Source organism: Macaca nemestrina, chromosome 10, assembly GCF_043159975.1.
Source record: "Macaca nemestrina isolate mMacNem1 chromosome 10, mMacNem.hap1, whole genome shotgun sequence".
NCBI classification, from domain to species: Eukaryota; Metazoa; Chordata; class Mammalia; order Primates; family Cercopithecidae; genus Macaca; species Macaca nemestrina.
The window spans coordinates 36,370,598-36,391,912 of record NC_092134.1 but is presented as its reverse complement, the minus strand read 5'-3'; the positions used below and the strand labels follow the sequence as shown (position 1 = coordinate 36,391,912).

The window sequence follows — 21,315 nt, the reverse complement described above, 5'->3', positions numbered from 1 at the left end:
TTGCAAATATCTTTTCCCATTCTTTGTTTTACCTTTTTATTCAGTAGTAGTTTCTTTTGATTATCCAAAGTTTATAATTTTTATGCCAAATTAATTAATCCTTATAATGGTTTGTATGCTTTTTGTGTTCAGTTTCAGGAATCTTTTCCCAAACAAAAATCATAAAGGTACCTTCTATGTTTTTATCATTTTTAATCTTTCACATTTAGATCTACAGTTCACCCAGAATCTATTTTTGTGTATGGTGTGAGGCTGAAATTAATATTAACTTTTTTCTCTATGTATACACATTTAACCCAGAACAGTGTATTTTTAAAAACACCTTCTTTACAACACTGCAGTGTTACATCTGTCATAAATCAAGTGTCCACTATGTGGGATGAGAGAGAGGAGAGGGAGAGAGAAAGAGAAAAGGACTGACTCAACAAAGAATTTTCAACTTTCAACTAACTGATGTTCAAGATAGAGATAAAGGAAAAAATAGGAGGTGATCATTACAGAAACAAATACAAGAATAGTTTGCAGGATTGAACAGAGATCAGTTCAAGTTGAAAAGGCCTATTGTGTTCCAAGCAGCATGAATGAAAAAGACTAGACCTAGGTCCAAAATGAAATTTTAAATAATCACAGATAACGAGGAGTTGACAAAAAATATTCCAGATGGGGAAGTTCAAGCCAATGAGAAAGGAATGAGAATTTGACTAGCATCAGGCTTCTCACCAGCAATAGTAGATGCTGGAAAGCCACAGAGCAAGGCCTTTGAAGTTTAAGGGAAAAATAGTGTCAACTAAAATTATATATTTCACTAAATGATCAATCAAGTACATGGGCCTTGTAAAGATGCCAGTGGTTAACTTTTGGTGAACTTTTTAAAAAGAAGTTACTTGGGAATGCACCCTAGCACACAGAGTTGCAAATGAAGAAAGAAGTAGATGTAATATAGAAAAAAGAAAGAAAGAGGAAGAGAGGAAAGGGCCGTCAGAGTTGCCAGCTATGCAGTAGTCTGGAAATACGTCAGTACAAACTGGAGTGGCAAGTTTGTGATCTCAAGTATGTCTCCAATAGCATGAATGGATTCTAGGCACCAGATAGAATGACTAAAAAGCTAGATGATATTAGGAATATGGTGAAGAGTACAAATATTACTTCTCTCAACAAGGAAGAAAAGACATTCAGAAATTCTAGGGAAAAATATTCTTTAAGTATTCATGGTCCAAATATGAAGTGAATTAGAATATGACCTGATATAGAGACTGGTGTGAGTAAAAACGATCCATTTGACCTTTATGCGGAGAATTTTACCCTTTGTGGGTCACAAGTTTTGACAGTGACCCTTAGTGAAAGTAATTTAATCATATTGAAGCAAACAATTCCTATACAATCATAATAATGTATTATTTATTGATTTTCAACTTATTGACAAAACAATGAAGGGTTTGTTACGAGTATAGAACAGAATGTAAATGTTACCAACTTTGGAAATAGAAAACCCAGCAAGGAGAAGGCCATAAAGAAATGCAGGTGCTATTAGAATACAAAGGAAGACATCAAGAGATATGACTTGTATTTAGTGGAACCAGAAAGAGCTTTTAGAACATTGTTGATGTATAAAAATAGGGGAACTAAAAATGGTGATATAACTATAAACATTTTGAAGTGAAGAGGAATGGTTTTATGAGCTCATATTTCATCTGTCACAGAAAAAGTCACTAGATACATTTTCTAAAACTGATAGTTTAGGAAAATGCTATAAGGAAATTATTTTAAGAGTTGGAACTAACTACTAGAAGAACTGAAGTACAAATGGTTAAAAATGCTTGTCTCTGGGAGAGGGAATTTTATTTTTGATTATGTAAATGTTTGAATTTGATAAAAATAAGCTGCATATTAAAAGACACATCATATCAAATTGGATTATTTCCAGAAATGCAAATGTAATTCAACATCAGAAAATCTGTTGAACTAAGTCACTACTTTAATAGATTGAAAGAGAAAAATAATAATCATCTCAAATAGGTACAGAAAAATTCAATAAAATTAAACAACCATTTATGACTCTAAAACTGGGAATTAAAAAATATTAATTTGAAAAAGTTACAAGTGGAAAAACATGCCAGCTATATTTATAATCAATATTCAAATGCTAAAACTATTACCTTTAAAATCAAGAGTAAGAAAATGCTGTTGTTACTTTGATTCACAATTGTTCTGGAAGTCCTACCCTGCAGAATAATATAAGGAAAAGAAATAAGAAGTACAAATAATGGGAAAGAAGAAAAATAACCATCTTTCACTACAGATTATTCACATAGAAACTTCCCAAGATGTATAGGCAATAAAAAATATTTAGCAAGGTTGCTGGATGTAAGATTTTATTTCTATACATTTTTAACAGAAAATGTATTTTTAAAAGATGTTATTACAGTAACTACAAAAAAAAATAAGATCTTTAGGGACTAATCTAATGAAAGTTGTGAAACAATTGTAAAATTTCATTGAAAGAGACAAGAAAACATACCATGTTTATAGTTAAGAAGGCTCAGTATTGATAAATGCCAAGTATTCTAAAAATGATTGATAGATTTAATGTAGTTTAGTAATAGGTTCTATTTTGTGGAATTTGACAAACTGATGCTAAAATTTATGTAAGAGAACAAAAGGCAAGATTGGTCAAAATTTATATAAAAGAACAAAAGGCAAGATTGGTCAAAAGACACCTAAAAAAGAACAACCTACTAATTCCACCTCCAGGTAATTTGTGCACGTATGCGCCAGACTATATGTACTCAAAATTTATAACAGCCTTGTTCATAACAGTAAAGACCAAAATAAAACAAAATTAGAAAGAAATCACATGTCCATCAATGGTAGAATAGATACATAAATTGTGATATATTCCTATACGGAAATACTACATAATAACAGAAAAAAAAGTGAATAACATCTACCTGCATTAGCCTGGATGAATTTTCAAAGCCTAGTGTTTAAAGGAAAAAGAAAATAATAGATAAATGCATTCAATATGATTTTCTTCCTATAAAGTTCTAAAAAGATAAAGTTAACAATGTTTTATTTATTACATGTTATGTAATGTATATGTTTAAAGAGTAAAGGACAGATAAGGGATTAGTAACACAAAATTTTGGATAGTGATTATTTCTGGGACATGTGCTCAGGCAGCAAGAGAGAAATGGAATTAGAGAGAGGCTTATAAGATACTCCCAAAGTACTGGGAATTTGTATTCCAAGGTGGATGGTGAGTATGTAGAGATTCATCTTATTCAAGAAAACATGCATAGGCCATTAACCATAGAAGATTCTATTTCTCTTCCTTTTATCGCTTCCCAGAGACAACCACTATTCTAATCAAATATTATTTATTTGCATGTAAATGATACAAATAATCATATTGTTTTCAAACTTACATAAATGGTATCATACTCTATATCACCTGGAACCTGTGCTAACTCATTATATGTTGTCAGGATCTATCCATCATTACTCTTATAATGCCCATTTTAAAGAAGAGTAAGAGGTCAGGCGCAGTGGCCCATGCCTGTAATCCCAGTACTTTGGGAGGCCGAGGCAGGCGGATCACCTGAGGTCGGGAGGTCAAGACCAGGCTGACCAACATGGAGAAACCCCGTTTCTAATAAAAACACAAAATTACAAAATTATCTGGGCGTGGTGACACATGACTGCAATCCCAGCTACTTGGGAGGCTGAGGCAGGAGAATCGCTTGAACCCGGGAGGAGGAGGTTGCGGTGAGCCAAGATCATGCCATTGCAGTCCAGCCTGGGCAACAAAAGTGAAACTCCATCTCAAAAAAAAAAAAAAAAAAAAAAAGGGTAGGGGGGAGGAGAGAGGAAGGGAGGAGAGGAGAGAAGAGAGGAGGAGAGGGGAGGAGAGGAGAATCAAAAGCCCAGAGAGGCCCAAAGCACAGAGAGATTCAGGGTCACACACTAGTGAGTGTACAGCTGGGATCTGAACTGAGATTCCACACTATATTTTCTCCCATATAGATCTAATTCATTCACTTTAAATGGCTTCAAATGATTAGACTCCTGTTTATATTTTAAAGTTTCCTTTTTTTAATATTGCAAACAGTACTTTGTGCAAACCTCTTGGTACACATTTATGGGTATCTGCATTTTCAGTTTTCTTAGATCTTGCCAAATTGCTTTCCAAATAGTTGCCCTCACAAGTAATGTGTGAACATTCCAATTTCTTCACATTATTACCAATATTTATTATTTTCAGATTTTGGTTTCTATCAGTTCCTAAGGGATATGAAATGGTACTTCATTTTAATTTGCCTTTTTCTAATTTTTAGTGATGCTAAAAATTTTGGTCATTTGGGTTTACTTTTCTATGAATTGCCTGTTGATATTCTTTGCCCACTTTTTCTATGAATTGCCTGTTGAAATTGTGTTGCTTGACGTTTGTTTGTTGATTGGTACAAGGTGTTTACACATATTAGAGAAGGATAATTCACATATATATATTAAATATCTTTTTCTCAGTCGGTGGTTGGTCTTTTAACTTGGTGTTTGGTGTCTGCGTGATACAAAATACTTTTAAGTTGAACGTAGTATCATGTGTCAGCATTTCCTTTATGAGCTGTGCTTTTTTTCTGTTCATGATTGTTTTTCAAGGAAAGCATAGCATTGTATTACAAAAAAAAGTTTTTCACTTTCAGACAACTACCAAGTCCTCTTCCAGACTTCCTGTACATTTTTGTACCAAAATGATGATGTGTATGACAGCACAGATGGTAGAAAAAAGACTCAGACCAAAGTGGATATTACATGGATCCTTCTACTGCGCTACTATATTCACCTTCAGAGGATTAATAATCTGAGCAAACTGCTAGGTAGGTTTTTGATATGTTAAGAGAGAACATATTTCTTTCTAATTCCTGTTTAAGTCATGTTTCTTGTTGAGAATTATAAGATACTTTGACATCTTTCTGAGTGACTGTCATCAGAAGATGAAAATTTCACGGGTTCTTAACCTGGGATACATGCATCTTTGGATAGAATAGTATTTCAATGTAATTGGTTCCTTTAGAAATTTTCTATATATTATTTCATATGTTTAAAAACATTATGATAAGGAGGCATCCAGAGGCTTTCTAAGACCACTGCCAAAGTGGTCCATGGCTCAGAGCAGTTAAGAACTAGTAACTCCAATGTGACAGTTTATGAAATGAGCAAGATGCCATTTTGGCTTTAGAGAAAGAGTGGTGCAGTAGCCAGTATGTCAAAGGGAAGAAATGCAAGACTTCAGATGGGATATTAATTCCATGGAGTTTTTTTTTTTTTTTAATTATTGGTGCTATCTAAAAAATATCCAGAAAAACTGATAAAATCTGCTTCATATCAGTCCCCCTTGTGATTGTGTGACATTGTTGTTTTATCTGTGCTCATGATGTTGGTGATCCAGTGTTGCCCATCAGTGCAAACAGTCAGACTAGATAATTTGACCCATGCCAGGGCACGGTGATGGGGAAACCAGCAGGGCAAATAGGCTGAGTCACAGAGTTGCTAAGCACAGTTACCAGGAACTAACAAACCCTCTGAAAGATGTCAGGACAAAAAGGTTCATGGTGACGGGGGCTAGAGCAAGGGAAGTTCGGAGGGAAAGGACATGGACAAGAGCCAGTGCAGCCAGCCCTGGTGATCCCTTGCCCTTCAGCCACTCTGATCACCTCTGAATTCACTTGCTGGCACTTCCCACCACAAGTGCCATGTCGCACTGCTTTTCTGTCCTGGGCTTTCTTTGAAGCTACTGAGGTTTGACCAGCCTGCAGACAGGGTTTCCACAGACACAGGAGTAACCTTCAACTATTGAGGTAGGGAGCTCCTAGATAAACATACCAGCTTCTCAGTCTCTCGATGGGATAGTTCTATGTGGTTTGTCAGAAGGTCCCCAGTGGGACTGAGCCCTCACTGCCCAAGGCTGTAGCCCACTCATTTACTCGCCCTTATTGGCTCTTTTTCTTTTCTCTGTCACATTTTGTCCATTTCCTCACTTGTGCTTCTTGAAATGACTTTTCAAATAAACTGTCTACAAATTCTTACCTTAGAATCTGTTTTAGGGGGAACCCAAAAGAAAATAGGTACATGGAATATATGGCACCATAGTTAATACCTAAAACTAAGCATTAGCCTCATGTGCCTCTGAAATTTTCTTTTTTTAATCTTTTTTTTAAAATTGTCACCCAGGCTGGTATGCAGTGGTACAATCTTGGCTCACTGTAACCTTCACTTCCTGGGTTCAAGTGATTCTCCTGCCTCAGGCTCCTGAGTAGCTGGGATTACAGGCATGTGCCATCATGCCCAGCTGGTTTTCATATTTTTAGTAGAGATAGGGTTTCACTATTTTGGCTAGGCTGGTCTCAAACTCCTGACCTCAGGTAATCCTTCCACCTCAGCCTCCCAAAGTGCCAGGATTATAGGCATAAGCCACTGTGCCTGGCCTGAAATTTTCTTTCCTTCCGTGGCAAGAAACAATTCCATTAGTGTATAAGCCCTAAAAACAGAGGAAGGTCATTGGCAGCCTTTAGTGGAGGTGGGAATATGTAAAGATAGTGGTTAGTGAGCAAATACCAACAATATTGAGATCATCCTGTTTTCTAACATTAACCTAAACTAAGGTATTTTTCTTTCTTAAGCATCTGCAACACCAGTATCTGGAATTTCTTTGCCAGATGATACACTTCTCACATCCCTTTACAACTCTGAGTTGATTTTGCGCCAGAAAGAAGTGCATTTTTTCCTTAAAAAGTTCTTACAGCTGTATTCTTCTTCCTGTATTGATGAATTTCCAAAAGAACTTCTTTGTCAACTGGAAAATCCCCCTCTTTCAGAAAAAGAATTATGTGAATCATCTGCCAAGGTAACGTGTTTTGAAATATCATATGTTTACATAAAACGTATTGGAATCATCCTTATATTTCGGAAGGAAGCACATTAGCTTCCATGCTGGCACAAAGATTTCTAGTTCCCTCACAGTTCTAGGGAAGGCTCTTTCCTGTGTTACCATGTGGATAGGCCAACCAAACATCCTGGGATTTTAGGACAGTTCACATGTCAATTGTTCAGTCTTGTTTTCATGAGTCTTTTAAAGTGCCTCAGAAGTCTCTGTATTCCTGCACAAAACAGCATCTCTCAAACGACCATTTTGCCAAGAAGTTACACAAGTTTCAGTATCATCACACTATAAGAAAGCTAGACTGAGAGTGTCTAAATCTGTGCCCAATTTCTGTACCTTGGTTTTAAATGCGTGATAAAATTTCTTCATTGTGGGTACTTTTTGCAATCGTGAGTGTGAATAAATAATAGAGGTAACACTTTAAAATAAAAGTGCAAAGGCTTTTTATTTGGAAAAGTGTTATTAAATTGGATACACTTTCCCAAGATATGTAATATGGAAACATTTTAAGATACTGATTGTAGAGACATAGAAAGAGGAATATAAATGGAGATTTTTAAAAATGAAAGCTACTAAAGTCTTGAATAATCGTAGTTTGGATAAACTTCCAAAATGAATGTGATAAAAGATACTGAAAAAGTAAAGGATTTTATTTAAAAATAAGAATATGTATTTGAAATCTGGTATTCAGCCAACCTATGTGGAATACCTACTGTGTGCCAGAGACACTCTTAGTTGGTGGAGAAACAAGGATGGATAAAGCATAGTCCCTGTACATATAGTCTTAGTGTGGTGGTAGAGAAACAGTGACAGGGTTAAAACAGAGGAAAGTTACTTTATTTTAGAGATGTTTTTAAAGAGAAAATGGCAGGATTAATACTAGCAGAAATAACGTGAAAATTAGTACATCTTAGTTTTACTTTCAATAGGGCTGATTGGCAAAGGATAGATGAAAAAGTGAGGCTTCTTTTTTTTTTTTGGAGACAGAGTGTCTCTCTGTTGCCCAGGCTGGAGTGCAGTGGTGTGATCTTGGCTCACTGCTACCTCTGCCTCCTGGGTTCAAGCGATTCTCCTGTCTCAGCCTCCTGAAAAAGTGAGTTATTTAAGAGACAGGTGATGAAGTTATGAAGCTTATGACACAAGAATGGAAAGGAAGAGATGGCTGTAAAACATATTTGCTTAAGTAACATTGAAAACGACAACAAAAACAGTTTTGTGACTCTTTAGACCTGGAAAGTGAAGAGGAAATGACTAGAGCCTCTTGTACTATTTGGAACTTCTGTCTGTGATCATTAGTGCATGGTGACATCATTAGCACATGCAGGGGAGGCAGGAGGATGAGCGCATTTTTCTGCTTTGTAGATACGGAATTGGAGATTCTTGTAGAAAACTCAAGTGGACATAGCATATTGTAAGCTTCCAATACATATTTGTGAAATGAATAAGTTGTACAGAATTCTTTCAAAACTAGAAAAAAAATCACTGATTTATATTGAATTATCTCTACTTTGGACTTTACCATTGAACTCTTTAATTTTTATAGCTATAGATTTTCCCATGTAAGATATATTTATATTACCGTTGCCAGCTCTCCCAGAGAAGTTCCCAGAGAACTGATAATGTGGCTTGTTCCAGAATGGTGACCCTTGCTTATCTTATCCTACTAGAATATAGTAACCTTATGTTTTGGGTAGATAATTATACTTTTTTTGTTGTTGTTGTTGAGACGAAGTCTTGCTCTGTCGCCCAGGCTGGAGTACAGTTGCGCGATCTCAGCTCACTGCAAGCTCTGCCTCCCAGGTTCACGCCATTCTCCTGCCTCAGCCTCCTGAGTAGCTGGGACTACAGGCACCCACCACCACGCCTGGCGAATTTTTTGTATTTTTAGTAGAGACAGGGTTTCACCATGTTAGCTAGGATGGTCTTGATCTCCTGACCTCATGATCCACCCACCTCGGCCTCCCAAAGTGCTGGGATTACAGGCATGAGCCACCACACCTGGCCGATAATTATACATTTTTTTAAAAACATCACTCTTGAACATTTCTTCCCTACTCAAGAGAGTCAGATGACTGTTAATAAATTATAAGTTTTAAAAAGTAGTGGAAAGACCTATTAAGATATTTTTAAGAATCCAGTCAAAGAAATGATTCTCAGTTGGGGTCCTGCAGTGGCCCTCAGTGCAATGTATTGAAAGCACACTGGAAGATTTTTCAAACGACTTCCTCTCTCTTCCCAGATACTGGGATATCGTGGCATGCCCGATGCTTAGCAACCCCATTCTGTGCCCGGATTCTAAATCATTCAGGAAATAAGATAAAAGAGTAAAACAGATTGGGATTTAAAAGTGCTCATCTTTAGGAGTCATGAAGTTGATATTATAGGATGTGGTTTATATTTATTGGTGAAATGATCTTCATAGTAATGAGTACCAAAGTAGACAGATTTACTAATCTGGCCTCATATTATTGGGTCATTTCAGGCTCCTCACATGGGGACAGGCTCCTTAAAATCTGTTACATGAGGAGCAGAGAGTGTTCACTTCCTGCAAACATTTTACTCCCAGGAAGAAAGCACAGAAGTAGGCATGCCCAAAGTTCTTTTTCCCAGATTCAGCAATCGAGCAACACTCCTCCATGGGAAGGAGTGTGTGAGGAGGCGAGCAGGCCGGGAAGGTAATGTTAATGTCTGGCCCTGCACACAGAAGCGCTCAGTGGGAGCAGAATGAAATCGTTGCCATCTAACACCAGATTCAGATTCACCCCTCCTGGGAACTGAGACTGTCTTTGAGGATTACTGCCAGGTGTCACAGATACCTCAGGCATTTTGGAGTAGGAGGCAGAGGACAGGAAGACTGAGAACAATAGTTTCAATTGATCTATTCTTGTGAATATTATCTAAGAGTTCAGAAACTAATAGGTGTGATTTCTTAAATACTATTCTAAAAGGGGCTCTGCTTGAGTATTTTAGTATTAAGGGCAGTCTATCATTACCCATTTCCTAAAGATTATGCTCCAAATGTTCAAGCTTGAATACATTGTAAATACATGTGACATTTCTAATGGCAGCAGTGTTATCAAAGAGTTGTTTCACCCTGTTTGCTCTTTTTTGATATAATTAGTGTAACACTCCCCAGGATAATCAGCTCTGGAGATCACTGTCTCTTGCCTGACAGGTGCAAACCACCTCATCATGTGTTCGTTTCACTAGGGTAGACAGCTAACGAGCATAAAGCCTTTTGGATTTATATATATATATATATATATATATATATATATATATATATATATATATAAACTCCAAGCTTGGCTGATTTTTATAATAACATCTTTGAACCTTTAATCACTCAGGAGGCTATTTTCAATCAAACTCGTTCCATAATTTGACACTTAAACCTACTTTCCCCCACAAAGAAGTAGCTGCCTTTCCAGAACAATCATTGCTCTGTGTTGTGCTCATCAGTTGTGTGATTCTGCATGTTGTCAAGTCTTTCGGAGCTTTGTGATGGAAAAGCAAAGGTGGCAAACAAGTTACATTAAAAATTCCCCAAAAAGAATATGATTAAAATTGTGCATAATGCTGAGTTATTCATGCTTGGACTGTATGCCTGTGACAGTCAGTGTAAGGTTAAATATCTGACTAGCGTGAGCTGCTTTACTGTTTATAGGACTGTGGCAAACCAGAGTTCTCCTGGTAGGCCTGTTGTTTTATTTCTTTCAAAGAATAAAAAAAAGTAGAATAAAAGTACTCAGTGTATAATTCATCAATTAGCATATGTAATGAGTCCTCTTGGCAACTACATATTATAGTATTTGAAAGGTAATGGAAAATTAAATACCTATTTTGATATTGACTTATGTTTATAATTTATCATTATTAGACTGCTGTGCTAATAAATAATGCACATATTGAAATAAAAGGTATTTTTACTTTTCAATACTTATCTAGTTAATGAATATGAAGTATTTGCTAAAATAGTTGTCAGAACCTCTGAAAGTCACTCAGATATGAAGAAATTTAAGAAATTATTTTTGAATCAATTATTTACTTGATTTTTTTTTTTTTTTTGATGAACTGCCTGACATAAAATTACTCTTAATTAAGCACTTACAAATGATTGTTTAACCCTGCTAATCTTGCTTATTGTGTATTTTGGTCATGCTTTTAGAAGCAAGGATTCTGGTTTATAATAGCCTTTTATGATTGTCTCTAGACATTTAGAAAACTTTTCACATTTAATATTACCTTTCAGTCAAAACATTTTTTCTTTTATCAGTAGACAACTTGAAAGGTCAGTGTTTTTATTTCCGTTTTTATTTTATTTTGAAGACTTACATTCACAATCATATTATATCTTGAATAGGCTCAGAAATAATGGGAAGGACAAAGCCTTATAGAAACGCCAGGCATTTCTTTCTGGCCACTGACAAACACTCCTTGGTCATCAAACTTTGACAGGCCTTAGATATCAAAAAGACTGAAATAGAGGGACCACTTCCCAGCTGCCATGCTATAATCTTGGGCATAACAAGAAGTTAATATTGAAAGTAGTTTGCACTTCATTGAAGAAGGTCCTTTTTTTTTTTTTTGAGACAGTCTCGCTCTGTCACCCAGGCTGGAGTGCAGTGGCGTGATATTGGCTCACTGCAACCTCAGACGGTCCTTTTTAGACTTGAAATATTGTTTTTACCATTATTATCTCTGTGGCTAGCCTGTTGTTTTGTTGATCATTAGCAACCATGCTTTGCTTTTTCAGTTACCTTAAACAACTAATTAAGTAATTTACCAAATTGGCAATTGCATTCTATACATTTATATTTCTTGAAGATTCCTCATTCAGTGACCAAAATTGCATAAAAGAAGCTGGGCCCATATTCATCACGGACCAAACTTACAAATCAGCCACATTCATTTAAGGAGAGGAGGATTTTAAATTTTCAGAGCAAGTGGATTTTAGAGGAATGGATTTTAGACTTTGGAGCAAAATATGTCTTATTTTCCATATGGCATTGCAAAAAAAATACTATTGGAAAAACAATAGTAATTTATAACCACACCCTTAGTATATTCACCAGTGAAAAAACCAGAAACCAAATAGGTGTTCCTAGAAACAGTGGTGATGTTGAGACTGAAATGGTGGCATGGGCATTTTCCCTGCTAGATCTTCATCCTGTAAGACTTACCAGAGTGGAAGAGATTTGTTGAGTTCACTGAGTTCTGAAGCATATAAATCTATATCTATCTATATATAACTATACCTATATATGTATATAGATATCTATCTATATCTATATCTATATCTATATCTATGTATATATTTTTTGAGACGAAGTCTTGCCCTGTCGCCCATTCTGGAGTGCAATGGCACGATCTCAGCTCACTGCAACCTCTGCCTCCCGGGTTCAAGCAATTCTCCTGCCTCAGCCTCCTGAGTAGCTGGGATTACAGGCGCACACCACCATGCCCGGCGAATTTTTGTATTTCTTTGGTAGAGATGAGGTTTCACCATGTTGGACAGACTGGTCTCGGACTCCTGACTGTGTGATCCACCCGCCTCTGCCTCCCAAAGTGCTGAGATTACAGGCGTGAGCCACTGCGCCTGGCCAGCATATTTTTACTGTAGGAGAATCTTCTCTGTAGTAAGCCAGGGTTAGTTTTAAGATTTACCTCTGTAAAACAAGCTGAGACAATCCCAGAATTTTTCAATATAGCCAAATAATTTGTTTTATATATGTAACAAATGTAACCAGTAATTAAACTGATGTTTTTGTTTATTCCCTAGTTGTATCGCGATAGTTCTCTACAATCCATTTTATCTTTTAAGCCTGTTTCAAGCTCATCTTGTGTGGAAATAATGCCAATAGAAATGGTAACACAAGCTTCAAACAAAGAACTTTGCTTTCAGTGGTACATTCCTCCCTTGGATAGACCTCCCAAGGAGACAGAACCTATGGTATGTAATATAATTATAGAACTCAATCTTTCATTTAGATATAAAGCTTAACTAGGCCATTATAACTTGAAGAGTAGAGGGCATTCTCTTATCATATAGATGAGAACAGGTAGCAATATATAATCTGTATTGTCTAGTAGAATAAATTTGAAAATAACCAAGAAATCTGAGAAAGTCTGATTCAGGCTGATCATTTTTCTTTTTCCTGATCCCATAGGGAAAATTTTCAGTGTGTCACCATTATATATGATGTTTAACTTTTCTTTGGTAGTTATTTATCATGTTAAATAATTTTTTTACTGCTATTTTGCTAAGAATATTTACCATGAATATTTTACTGTATCAAGATGATTTTTATAATTTTTCTTTTTAATATTTAGTTGATTTTATAATGTCAGATCAACCTTGTGTTTCTGAGATAAACTCAAATTGATCATGATATATTTATCTTGCTGGATTTAGTTTGCTATTATTTGTATTAGATTTTTGCCTCTGTTTTCCAGAGTAATATTGGGCTAATTTTATACTATTCTTTTTAAAATTTTATTATTTTTTAATTTCAATAGGTTTTTGGGGAACAGGTGGTGGTTGGTAACATGGATAAGTTCTTTAGTAGTGATTTCTGAGATTTTGGTGCACCTATCACCCGAGCAATGTACGCTGTACCCTGCCTTACCCCTCTCCCACCCTTTCCCCTGAGCCCCCAAAGTCTATTGTATCATTCTTACACATTCGCATCCTCATAGCTTAGCTCCTATCTCATGAGTGAGAACATACGACGTTTGGTTTTCCATTCCTGAGTTACTTCACTTAGAATAATAGTCTCCAATTCCATCCAGGTTGCTGTGAATGCCATTATTTCATTCCTTTTTATGGCTCATTAGTATTCCATGGTGTGTATGTGTGCATATATGTATCACATTTTCTTTGTCCACTCACTGATTGATGGGCATTTGGGCTGATTTCATATTTCTGCAATTGTGAATTGTGCTGCTATAAATGTTTGTGTGCAAGTATTTTCTTGGTATAATGACTTTTTTTCCTCTGGGGAGATTGTCAGTAGTGGGAATGGTAGATCTACTTTTAATTATTTAGGGAATTTCCACACTGTTTTCCATAGTGGTTGTACTAGTTTACATTTCCCCCAGCAGTGTAAAAGTGTTTCCTTTTCGCCACATCCATGCCAACGTCTATTTATTTTTTGATTTTTTGATTATGGCCATTCTTGCAGGAGCAAGATGGTATTTGCATTGTGGTTTTGATTTGTGTTTTCCTGATAATTAGTGATGTTGGGCATATTTTCATGTTTGTCGGCCATTTGTATATCTTCTTTTGAGAGTTGTCTATTCATGTCCTTAGCCCACTTTTTGATGGTATTGTTTTATTTTTCTTACTAGTTTGTTTGAGTTCCTTGTAGATTCCGGATATTAGTCCTTTGTCAGATGTACAGTTTGCGAAGATTTTCTTCCACTCTGTGGGTTGTCTAATGATTATTTCTCTTGTTGTGCAGAAGCTTTTTAGTTTAATTAAGTCCCATCTGTTTATCTTTGTTTTTGTTGCATTTGCTTTTGGGTTCTTGAATATGAAGTCTTTGGCTAAGGCAGTATCTAGAAGGGTTTTTATGATGTTATCTTCTATAATTTTTATGATATCAGGTCTTAAATCTTTGATCCATCTTGAGTTGATTTTTGTATAGGTGAGAGGTGAGGATCCAGTTTCATTCTTCTACATGTGGCTTGCCAATTATCCCAGCACCAGTTTTTGAAGAAGGTGTCCTTTCCCCACTTTATGTTTTTGTTTGCCTTGTCAAAGATCAGTTGACTATAAGTGTTTGGCTTTATTTCTGTGTTCTCTATTCTGTTCCATTGGTCTATGTGCCTATGTTTATACCAGTACCATGCCGTTTTGGTGACTATGGCCTTATAGTATAGTTTGAAGTTGGGTAATGAGATGCCTCCACATTTGTTCTTTTTGGTCAGTCTTGCTTTGGCTATGCTGGTTCTTTTTCGGTTCCATGTAAATTTTAGGATTTTCTTTTTCTACTTCTGTGAAGAATGATGGTGGTATTTTCATGGGAATTGCGTTGAATTTGTAGATTGCTTTTGGCAGTATGATCATTTTTGTAATATTGATTCTACCCCTCTGTGAGCATATGTTTCCATTTGTTTTTGTCATCTATTATTTCATTCAACAATGTTTTGTAGTTTTCCTTGTAGAGATCTTTTATCTCCTTGGTTAGGCATATTCCTTAGTAATTTTTTTTGCAGCTATTGCAAAAGGGGTTGAGCTTTTGATTTGATTCTTAGCTTGCTTGCTGTCGGTGTATAGCAGTGCTCCTGATTTGTGTACATTAATTTCATATCCTGAAACTTTACTGAATTCATTTATCAGTTCTAGGAGCTTTTTGGATGAGTCTTTAGAATTTTCTAGAGATATGATCATATCATCAGCAAACAGCAACAGTTTGACTTCCTCTTTACCAATTTGGATGCCCGTTATTTCTTTCTCTTGTCTGACTTCTCTGGCTAGGACTTTCAGTACTATGTTGAATAGAAGTGGTGAAAGTGGGCATCCTTGTTTTGTCCCTAGTTCTTAGGAGGAATGCTTTACTTTTCTCCATTCAGTATAATGTTGGCTGTGAGTTTGTTGTAGATGGCTTTTATTGCCTTAAGGTATGTCTATTCTATGCCAGTTTTGCTGAGGGTTTTAATCATAAAGGGATGCTGGATTCTGTCAAATGCTTTTTCTACATCTATTGAGATGATCATGTGATTTTTGTTTTTAATTCTGTACCCTGCCTTACCCCTCTCCCACCCTTTCCCCTGAGCCCCCAAAGTCTATTGTATCATTCTTACACATTTGCATCCTCATAGCTTAGCTCCTATCTCATGAGTGAGAACATACGACGTTTGGTTTTCCATTCCTGAGTTACTTCACTTAGAATAATAGTCTCCAATTCCATCCAGGTTGCTGTGAATGCCATTATTTCATTCCTTTTTATGGCTCATTAGTATTCCATGGTGTGTATGTGTGGTATATCACATTTATTGACTTGTGTATGTTAAACCATCCCTGAATCCCTAGGATGAAACCCACTTGACCGTGGTGGATTATCTTTTTTATGTGCTGCTGAATTTGGTTCACTAGTATTTTTTGGATGATTTTTACATTTATGTTCATTGGGGATATTGGTCTGCAGTTTTCTTTTTTTGTTAAGTCCTTTCCTGGGTTTGGTATTTGTGTGATACTGGCTTCATAGAATGATTTAGGGAGGATTCTCTTTTTATCTTTTGGAATAGTGTCAATAGGATTTGTACCACTTCTTCTTCGAATGTCTTTTTTTTTTTTTTCTTTTTCGAGGCAGAGTCTCACTCAGGCTGGAGTGCACTGGCATGGTCTTAGCTCACTGCAACCTCTGCCTCCCAGGTTTAAATGATTCTTGTGCTTCAGGCTCCTGAGTAGCTGGGATTATAGGCCTGCACCACCATGACCAGCTAATTTTTGTATTTTTAGTACAGATGGGAGTTTTGCCATGTTGTCCAAGCTTGTCTTGAACTCCTGGCCTCAAGTGATTGGCCCTCCTTGGCCTCCCAAAATGCTGGGATTACAAATGTGAGCCACTGCACCCAACCAATTCTTTGAATGTCTGATAGAATTCAGCTGTGAATCCATCTGGTCCTGGACTTTTTGTTGTTGTTGTTGTTGGCAGTTTTTAAATTACCATTTCTTTCTTTCCTTTTTTTTTTTTTTTTTGAGACAGAGTCTCACTCTTTTGCCCAGGCTGTAATGCAATGGCATACTCTCAGCTCACTGCAACCTCTGCCTCCCGGGTTCAAGTAATTCTCCTGCCTCACTCTCCCTAGTAGCTGGGACTACAGGCATGTGCCACCATGCCCGTCTAATTTTTGTACTTTTAGTAGAGACAGGGTTTCACCATGTTGACCAGACTGGTCTCAAACTCCTGGCCTCAAGTGATCCACCTGCCTCGGCCTCCCAAAGTGCTGGGATTACAGGGGTGAGCCACCACACCCGGCCCTTTAATTACCATTTCAGTCTTACTGCTTGTTATTGGTCTGTTCAGAGTTTCTGTTTCTTCCTGGTTTAATCTAGGAGGGCTGTATATTTCCAGGAATTTATCCATCTCCTCTAGGTTTTCTAGTTTGTGTGCATAAAAGTGTTCATAGTAGCCTTGAATGATCTTTTGTATTTGTGTGGAATTGGTTGTAATATCTCTCATTTTGTTTCTAATTGAGCTTGTTGGGATCTTCTCTCCTTTTCTTGGTTAATCTCACTAATGGTCTATCAGTTTTATTTATCTTTTCAAAGAACCAGCTTTTTGTTTCATTTATCTTTCGTACTTTTTTTTCCAGTTTCATTTAGTTCTGTTCTGATCTTCGTTATTCTTTTCTTCTGATGGATTTGGGTTTGGTTTTGTGCTCTTTCAGACTTCTTGATGTAGGCATTTAATGCTATGAACTTTCCTCTTAGCACCACTTTTGCTGTATCACAGTTTTGGTAGGTTGTGTCACTATTGTCATTCAGTTCAAAGAATTTCTTAATTTCCATCTTTCATTGTTGACCCAATGATCATTCAGGAGCAGATTATTTAATTTCCATGTATTTGCATTCTGAGGGTTCCCTTCGGAGTTGATTTCCAACTTTATTCCACTCTAGTCTGAGATAGTACATGATATAATTTTGATTTTATTAAAGTTATTGAGATTTGTTTTGTGGCCTATCATATGGTCTATCATGGAGAATGTTTCATGTGCTGATGAATAGAGTATATATTTTACAGTTGTTGGGTAGAATGTTCTGTAAGTATCTGTTAAGTCTATTTGTTCCAGGGTATTGTTTAAATCCATTGTTTCTTTGTTGACTTTCTGTCTTGATGACCTGTCTAGTGCTGTCAGTGGAGTATTGAAGCTATTATTGTGTTGCTGTCTATCTCATTTCTTTGGTCTAGTAGCAATTGTTTTATACATTTGAGTGCTCCAGTGTTAGGTACATATATATTTAGGATTGTGATATTTTCCTGTTGAACAAGGCCTTTTATCATTATATAATGTCCCTCTTTGTCTTTTTTAACTACTGTTGCTTTAAAGTTTGTTTTGTCTGACATAAGAATAGCTATTCCTGCTCACTTTTTGTGTCAATTTGCATAGAATATCTTTTTCCACCCTTTTACCTTAAGCTTATGTGTTAGGTGAGTCTCTTGAAGACAGCAGATACTTGGTTGGTGAATTCTCATCCATTTTCCCATTCTATATCTTTTCAGTGGAGCATTTAGGCCATATAAGTATTATATTAGTTAGTATTGAGTTGTGAGGTACTATTCTATTTATCATGCTATTTGTTGCCTGAATACCTTGGTTTTTTCCCATTGTATTATTGTTTTATAGGTCCTGTGAGATTTATACTTTGAGGAGGTTCTATCTTGGTGTATTTTGAAGATTTGTTTCAAGATTTAGAGCTCCTTTTAGCAGTTCTTATAGTGCTGGCTTGGTAGTGGCAAATTCTCTCTGCATTTGTTTGTCTGGAAGAGAGTGTATATTTCCTTCATTTATGAAACTTAGTTTCACAGGGTACAAAATTCTTGGCTGATAATTGTTTTGTTTAAGGAGGCTAAAGATAGGACCCCAATCCTTTCTAGCTTGGTAGGTTTTCTGCTGAGAAATCTGCTGTTAATCTGGTAGGTTTTCCTTTATAGGTTATCTGATGCTTTTGTGTCACAGCTCTTAAGGTTCTTTCCTTCATCTTGACTTTAGCTAACCTGATGACTATGTGCTTAGATGATGATACTTTTGCAATGAATTTCCGTGGTGTTCTTTGAACTTCTTGTATTTGGATGTCTAGATCTCTAGTAAGGCCAATGACATTTTCCTTGATAGTTTCCTCAAATAAGTTTTCCAAACTTTTAGATTTCTCTTCTTTCTCTGGAATATTAATTATTCTTAGGTTTCATTGTTTAACATAATCCCAAACTTCTTGGAGATGTTGTTCTTTTTTTGTTTTTATTTTTGTCTTTGTTGGATTGGGTTAATTTGAAAGCCTTGTCTTTGAGCTCTGAAGTTCTTTCTTATACTTGTTCAATTCTGTTGTTGAGACTTCCATTGTATTTTGTATTTCCTCAAGTGTGCCCTTCATTTCCAGGCTTTGTCATTGTTTTTTATTTATGCTATCTATTTCTCTGAATATTTTTCCATTCATATCCTGTAACCTTTAAAACATTTCTTTAAATTGGTATTTACCTTTCTGTGGTGCCTCCTTGAGTAGCTTAATAATCAACCTTCTTAATTCTTTTTCTGGCAATTCAGAAATTTCTTCTTGGTTTGGATCCATTGCTGGTGAGCTAGAGTGATCTTTTGAGGGTGTTAAAGAACCTTGTTTTGTCATATTACCAGAATTGTTTTTCTGGTTTCTTCTCATTTGGGTAGACTGTGTCAGAGGGAAGATCTGGGACTCAGGGGCTTCTGTTCAGATTATTTTGTCCCATGGAGTGCTCCCTTGATGTGGTGTTCTCCCTCTTCCCTTAGGGATGGAGCTTCCTGAGAGCTGAACTGCAGTGATTGTTATTTCTCTTCTGGGTCTAGCCACCCATTGAAGCTGCCAAGCTCTGGGCTGCTACAGAGGAGTGTCTGCAAAGAGTCCTGTAACATGATTCGTTTTCTGGTCTCTCAGCCATGGATACCAGCACTTGCTCTGGTGGAGGTAGTAGGGAAGTGAAGTGGATTCTGTGAAGGTCCTTGGTTGTATTTTTGTTTAGTGCACAGGTTTTGTGTTGATTGGCCTCCAGCCAGGAGGTGGTGCTTTCAAGAGAGCATCAGCTGTGATAGTATAGGTAAGACACAAGGTTGCCCTAGGGTTGTCTGGGATAAGTATTTGGGTTTCTCAGGTGGTGGATGGGGCCATAGAGCTCTGAAGAGATTATGTCCTTTGTCTTTGGCTACCAGAGCGGTATAGAAAAACCATTAGGTGGGGGCAGAGTTAGGCGTGTCTAAGCCTAGACTCTCCTTGGGCAGGGCTTGCTGTGGCTGCTGTGGCTGCTGTGGCTGCTGTGGGAGATGATGGTGTGGTTCTCAGGTGGATAGAGTAACATTCTCAGGGAGATTATGGCTGCCTCTGCTGCATTATACAGGTTGTCAGGGAAGTGGGGGAAAGTTGGCAGTGACAGGCCTCACCCAGCTCCCACATGGCCCAATAGGCCAGTCTCATTCCCACCGTGCCCTCCCAACAGCACTGAGTTTATTTCTAGGCAGCTAGTGAGCAGGGCTGAGAACATGCCCTAGACTATAAGCCTCCCTGCTGAGAAAAAAAGCAGGGCTTTCAGGTTTTGAGCCCCCCTACCTGCCTGGCTGCCGTGCTTGTATCTGCACTCCCCATTTGCCCCCTCCTCCAGATTCTGTCCAGGAAACTTTATATTTGGTTGAAATTGTTACAAAGTTCATCTGGAAGTTTCCTTATCCCTGTAGTCTTTCCCCAATTCCACTGACAGCCCTCCCCAAGGATCCCTGTGAGATCAAGTAAGAAATGTCTTCCCTGGGGACTGAGAGTGCCCACAGGGCTCTTTCTGCTGCTTCCTCCACCCTATATTTTTCTTGGCTCTCTAAATTTGTCTCGGCTCCAGGTAAGGTCAAATCCTTCTCCTGTGATATGAACTCTCAGATACCCCAGAAGGATGTTTGTTTGAGGGTGGACATTCCCCCTTTCACACATTGGGCACTCACAGTTTTGGCTATCTTATGGAGTCTGCAGCAGCAAGCCACCCACTTCCTTCAAAGGTTCTGTGGATTCTCTCAATTCCTGGTATGTTCCTGTGTTAGTTCTTGGAGCAAAAGTTAATGATGTGAGTCTCCACAGGTTGCTCTGTCCATTCAAGTGGAAACTGCAAGTTCGGCCTATCTCTTATCTGCCATTCTTTCTCATTATGCTTTTATACTATTCTTGTTAGATGTTTTTCGTATCACGATTTTGCTAGAATCATAAAATGAATTGATAAATATATTGTATTTTACTATTTTCTGTAAAGTTTGTGTAAATTTGGAGTACCTTTTTTTACTTGATTGTTAGAACTCATCCGTAAAGCCATTGGAACCTAATATTTTCTTTCTGATAAATAGTGATATCATTCTTAATAGTTTTATGCAGTCTTTAACCAACAGTACTAGTGTACTGGTTTTCAGAGTTGGTGTCAGTTCTGATTGAGCCAGTATTTTCGCTGATAGTTTGTGCCTATGTTAAACCAAGTTTTAAATATTCTATCATTTTTGTTTATAAGACATTTTGGGTTGTCTATTTCTTCTGAGTCAATTTTTAGTTGATATTTCTAGGAATTTGACCATTTTATTTAAAATTTCTCTCATATTTTAAGTCTATCTAATGTATTCGTAATGATGTACCCTTTTTCATTTCTTATATTAGTTGT

General features: G+C 36.9%; 1 protein-coding gene across 5 annotated transcripts in view; it reads left to right on the top strand.

The window, feature by feature from the left end:
- The window catches only part of LOC105483784 (cilia and flagella associated protein 54), a 383,346-nt gene that overhangs the window by 270,524 nt on the left and 91,507 nt on the right, over positions 1 to 21,315 (top strand). For all 5 annotated transcript variants that reach the window (XR_011608938.1, XM_071071285.1, XM_071071284.1 and 2 more), the window contains exons 62-64: positions 4,701 to 4,874; positions 6,678 to 6,901; positions 12,720 to 12,890. Coding sequence is in view for 4 of the 5 variants with exons in the window: in XM_071071285.1 (XP_070927386.1) it covers positions 4,701 to 4,874; positions 6,678 to 6,901; positions 12,720 to 12,890 (569 nt within the window). In the remaining variant the exon portion in view is untranslated. The remainder of the gene's footprint in view (positions 1 to 4,700; positions 4,875 to 6,677; positions 6,902 to 12,719; positions 12,891 to 21,315) is intronic.